Here is a 4816-nt window from a genome sequence, read left to right on the forward strand (position 1 = left end):
CCAGGCAATAATTACAGAAATGGCAAGTTGGCGACCAATTCCTCGACTTCACCAAGGCCATAACCGTCATTTGACAAGCACCCAGGTTTTTTTTCCGGTAATATAATAGAAAAGTAAAGGCGATAATGGGAATTAGGGAAAGAGTAGGAAGAAGTGGACGGCAGTTGAGGAGGTGGAGGCATTTAGAGAGTAGAGCATAGTAATTGCCTATAAAACAGACCACCCAAAAACAGAATCTACTGCTCATCAAAAACTCCCAAAAACAAACCACAGAGACTCTCTCTCTCTCTCTCTCTCTCTCTCTCTCTCTCTCTGATTTCCTTAACCAATTGGCTATTTAGCCATCTAAAGCTTACATTCTCTCCAATGTCTTTTTAAGTCTTAAACACCTGCAGCAGAGTGACAGAGAGTAAAACAAAGATAGCTTAGAACTCGGCGAAACAGTAACAACACCCCCTACTTCTCTTCTCCCACTTCCACCTGTTGTTTCCCTTATAAATAACTAACTGTTTCTCTGTCAAAGGTATTGTCTCTCTTCTTCTTCTGCTGCTGCTGCTGCTGCTCCATTTCTTTTCCTTTTTTACGATAATTTGGTTTGTCTGTCTTGAATCTTGATTCTGTTTAATTTTCACTCTTACAATCATAAAAGAACCTTTGGCTTTCGCTGTTGTTGCTTATGGATTTGTTTTCCTTTTTTCTGTCTAAACTTTCTTCTTGTTTCTTTTTCGTCTTTTACAAAAATAGTCCCTTTTGTTTTGTTTTCTGTTTCATATTCTTTGTAACAGGAAACTATGTAGGGACTTGAGCTCATTTGTACATGTAAATCCTTTGCATTTTGTTTCATGGCAATCGACGGAAGAAACGTTTTCCTGGAAATTTCCCCAACGTTGACCAAATAATTGACCATCGTCAAAAAGAAGAACGAAAGCTTTACACTTGTCCCTGTGAATCTTATCTCCTTTACAAACCTGCTACTGCTGCTTATAGATTTTGACTCTCTTTTCTATATCTCTTCTTAGCCAACCTTTGAGTTCCTCCATGTTTTCTCTTTATTGAATTTGCAGAGAAAAACTTTGAGATAAAGAAAATAAACTAAAAGTTTGACTTTTGCCTCTTCTTTTATTATGGTCGTTTGAGACTTGAGAGTAACTGGAAATTGCGTTTGTCGGAGGTCTTTGATTTACTGGGACACAAAATAGTAATCCGTGAAAGATTCAACGTATTGAATTCCATTTTTGTCCATTGTATTTTCTGCTCCCAAGTGATGTGCTAAAAAACATTGCACTTTCAAGTGTTTTTGGTTAAATGAATGTACCATAGATAGCTTTTGTCTTCTTGCCCCATGTCCATGTCTACCTTCTGTATATTCTCACTGTTTAATTTGCAAGTATCGATCGACCAACCTTATTTGTCGTTTTATTCAATGATAACAATTGTACAAGCTTGATCTTGATCATTTATCCTTTACTGTACTATTATTATATGACTGCTAAAATATGTTTTCTTCTTTCTTTTTGATGTTTTGATTGCAGTTTTCAAAAGGGTAAGTGAGGATGCTAGATAAAAAAATGGAAGGAATTAACACTAATAAAGTGATAGAGGAATTTGAAGCATTGACTAAAGATGCTGGAGGTGTTCAGAGAGAAACTCTGAAGAAGATTTTGGAAGAGAATGGATCTGCTGAGTATTTGCAGAATTTGGGTCTTAATGGAAAGACTGACCCTGAGAGTTTCAAGTCTTGTGTTCCACTTGTTACCCACAAAGACTTGGAAGCTTATATTCACAGAATTGCTGAAGGTGATTCTTCTTCCATTCTCACTGGGAAACCCATATCTGACATGTCTTTGAGGTATGCATATTTCATGATTTCAATTAATTGTTTTTGGAATCGTGTAAGCGTAGCCTCTAATTTTCGAGAAAATCTGAATTTTTGCAGTTCTGGCACTACTCAGGGGAAGAGAAAGTTTGTACCTTTCAACGATGAATTGATGGAAAACACCTTGCAGATATATAGAACTTCTTTTGCTTTCAGAAACAGGTATTAGCAAGGAATTGTCTTTTATTAGAAGAGCTTTTTAGTTTGTTTTTTCCCCCATTATACAGAACTTTTTATATTTTTGCTAGAAGATGAGACTATTTTGTTGGATAATATGGATTCTGTTATCTGTTGTTTAAATAATTAAGAAACAAGGTTTAGTTATTAGCTCGCTGTTGACGCAAGGAGGATTGTATAATGCAGAGAATTCCCACTGGAGAAAGGAAAGTCATTACAGTTTGTCTACAGCAGCAAGCCAGGGAAAACAAAAGGGGGTTTAGGTGCAGGAACTGCCACAACAAATCTCTTCCGCAATTCGAAATACAAAAGTGGAATGAAGGCAATTCAGTTCCAATGCTGCAGCCCTGATGAAGTAATATTTGGTCCTGATTTCCACCAATCATTATACTGCCATCTCTTATGCGGGCTACTCTTTCGCGAAGAAATTCAATTTGTGTTCTCTACGTTTGCTCATAGCATTGTCCTTGCATTCCGGACATTTGAACAAGTCTGGGAGGAGCTCTGCAATGATATACGTGATGGGGAACTAAGCAGCCGAGTCACTGCCCTTTCTGTCAGAATGGCAATGCGGAAACTGCTTAGGCCAAACCCTGAATTGGCTGATTTAATCTATAAAAAATGCTCAGGATTGAGTAATTGGTATGGTTTAATACCAGAATTATTCCCCAATGCTAAGTACATCTATGGGATAATGACTGGGTCAATGGAGCCTTATCTGAAGAAATTGAGGCACTATGCAGGGGAGCTGCCATTGATGAGTGCTGATTATGGTTCTTCAGAAGGGTGGATTGCGGCGAATGTCAATCCAAAATTGCCCCCTGAGTTGGCTACTTTTGCTGTACTTCCTAATATTGGATATTTTGAATTCATTCCTCTTCAGGACAACGCTGAGTGCATGTATAAGGAGCCCAAGCCAGTGGGTCTGACGGAAGTCAAGATTGGTGAAGATTATGAGATCGTCGTCACCAATTTTGCAGGTACTCGCAGTTTTTCCTCTTAGATTACTTCTTTGAAATTATTTGCTGGGGTCAATAATTGCTTGCTGCGAATCCACAATGTTGACATGAATTGAAGATTGAAACTCCATTCCATTATATAAATGCCTATCCAGAACAGGCCAATAGCCCCGTCTTTTACATTCTTTTCAACAATTTTTGAATTCACTAGTACAGAAGCTTTGCTTTATCTGTTGATCCATCTTTGCAGATGCTATCTATAGAGATGGAGATTGGTTTTTAAAATATTTTTTTTATTTGTAAATTATAAATGTATTTAAATAATTTATTTTTAAAAGAGTTATTTTTGTTATCACCATATTATATTAAAATAATCTAAAACACTTAAAAAAAATAATTTGAAGTAAAAAAACACCATGATGTTTTTTCTTTATGGTCTTTAGCCTTGTTTAGGGTTGTTGTACAATTTATTTTTTATTAAAATTAAAATTTTTTATTTTAAATTAATTTTTTTAGTGTTTAGGGTCGTTTTGATAGACTGATGTTAAAACTAATTTAAAAAAATAAAAAAATATTATTTTAATATATTTTTAAATAAAAAATATTTTAAAAAATAATTTTTATCATATTTTCTTTGAAAACGAAAGTGACTTGTGGGTTATTAAAATGACTATAGAAGTCTTGCATTTTAGGTATTGGAAGGGGGAAATTAACAACTAGATCTGCAAGTATTTCTTATTTGTAATCTTTTGCTCTGAACTTCGACCTGTCAACATTTTTATTTATTTAAAACATAGATAGCAAATTGAATCATTCAATGTCAATGTGACATATTTTGTTATGTGATTGAAACTAAAGCGTGTCCACACCATGGGAGAACTTTTATTTAATTTGGATATTGATTGTGAACTGCAGGGTTGTACAGGTACAGGCTGGGAGATGTGGTGAGGGTTATGGGCTTCCATAACTCAACCCCAGAGCTTAAATTTGTATGCAGGAGGAACCTTATCCTTTCCATAAACATTGATAAGAACACCGAGAAAGATTTGCAGCTGTCTGTAGAAGAAGCTGGCAAGCTGTTAGCTGAGGAAAAACTTGAAGTAGTTGACTTCAGCAGTCTGGTTGAAGTATCCACAGACCCTGGCCGCTATGTTATCTTTCTGGAAATTAGTGGCGAAGCTAGCGAGGAGGTGTTGCAAGAGTGTTGCAATTGCTTGGATCGATCCTTTGTTGATGCAGGCTATGTCAGTTCACGAAGGGTCAAAACCATTGGACCCCTCGAGCTCCGAGTCGTTTGGAGAGGAACCTTCCTGAAGATTTTGGAGCATTACCTAGGATTAGGAACTGTTGTTAGCCAGTTTAAAACACCACGTTGTGTTGGGCCCATGAACAACAAGGTGCAGCAAATCCTGTGTAATAACGTTGCTAAGACCTACTTTAGCACCGCGTTTTAGTGACTATCTGTGAACTGCGCTTTGGTAATTGCCTATTAATATAGTTATAATCTATGTAAGAAAGTTTGCTGGAGCAGCCAAATAGATTGTTTATGCAGCGACATCTCTCTTTGCTCCTCTCTCAACTACCCCCCTCTGTTTTCTGGGCCATTGTTTATTGAACTCTTCTTCGTAGGGGGCACAGGCAACCAAACTCTTGCGTTCGAGCAGGTCCAGTAGCCAGACAGCACTTTTTTCTACGTCAAAGCTGCCAAACAAAGGTTTACAGAACCCCTAGTTGTGTCCATCCAGCCTCATGTGTTGTTGTTGTTGGTAGTAAGGTAAGGTATCAGGTTAAAATATGAAGTAGG

The 4816-nt window shown here is 37.0% G+C and overlaps 1 protein-coding gene across 2 annotated transcripts; it reads left to right on the plus strand.

Annotated features, from left to right (window-relative positions):
* Nucleotides 1–233: 233 nt before the first annotated feature.
* Nucleotides 234–4567, plus strand: LOC133692457 (jasmonoyl--L-amino acid synthetase JAR4-like). 2 transcript variants are annotated; one of them, XM_062113422.1, is made up of 5 exons: nucleotides 234–523; nucleotides 1533–1849; nucleotides 1937–2038; nucleotides 2240–3033; nucleotides 3928–4567. In XM_062113422.1, exons 2-5 carry the CDS (start codon nucleotides 1554–1556, stop codon nucleotides 4464–4466), a joined length of 1731 nt encoding a protein of 576 aa, XP_061969406.1. In that variant the 5' UTR covers nucleotides 234–523; nucleotides 1533–1553; the 3' UTR covers nucleotides 4467–4567. The 2 variants fall into 2 exon arrangements, with proteins under 2 accessions (XP_061969406.1, XP_061969407.1); XM_062113423.1 differs by lacking the exon at nucleotides 234–523 and adding an exon at nucleotides 570–593.
* Nucleotides 4568–4816: the final 249 nt, after the last annotated feature.

The sequence above is a fragment of the Populus nigra genome, chromosome 4 (genome assembly GCF_951802175.1).
Source record: "Populus nigra chromosome 4, ddPopNigr1.1, whole genome shotgun sequence".
NCBI lineage: Eukaryota > Viridiplantae > Streptophyta > Magnoliopsida > Malpighiales > Salicaceae > Populus > Populus nigra.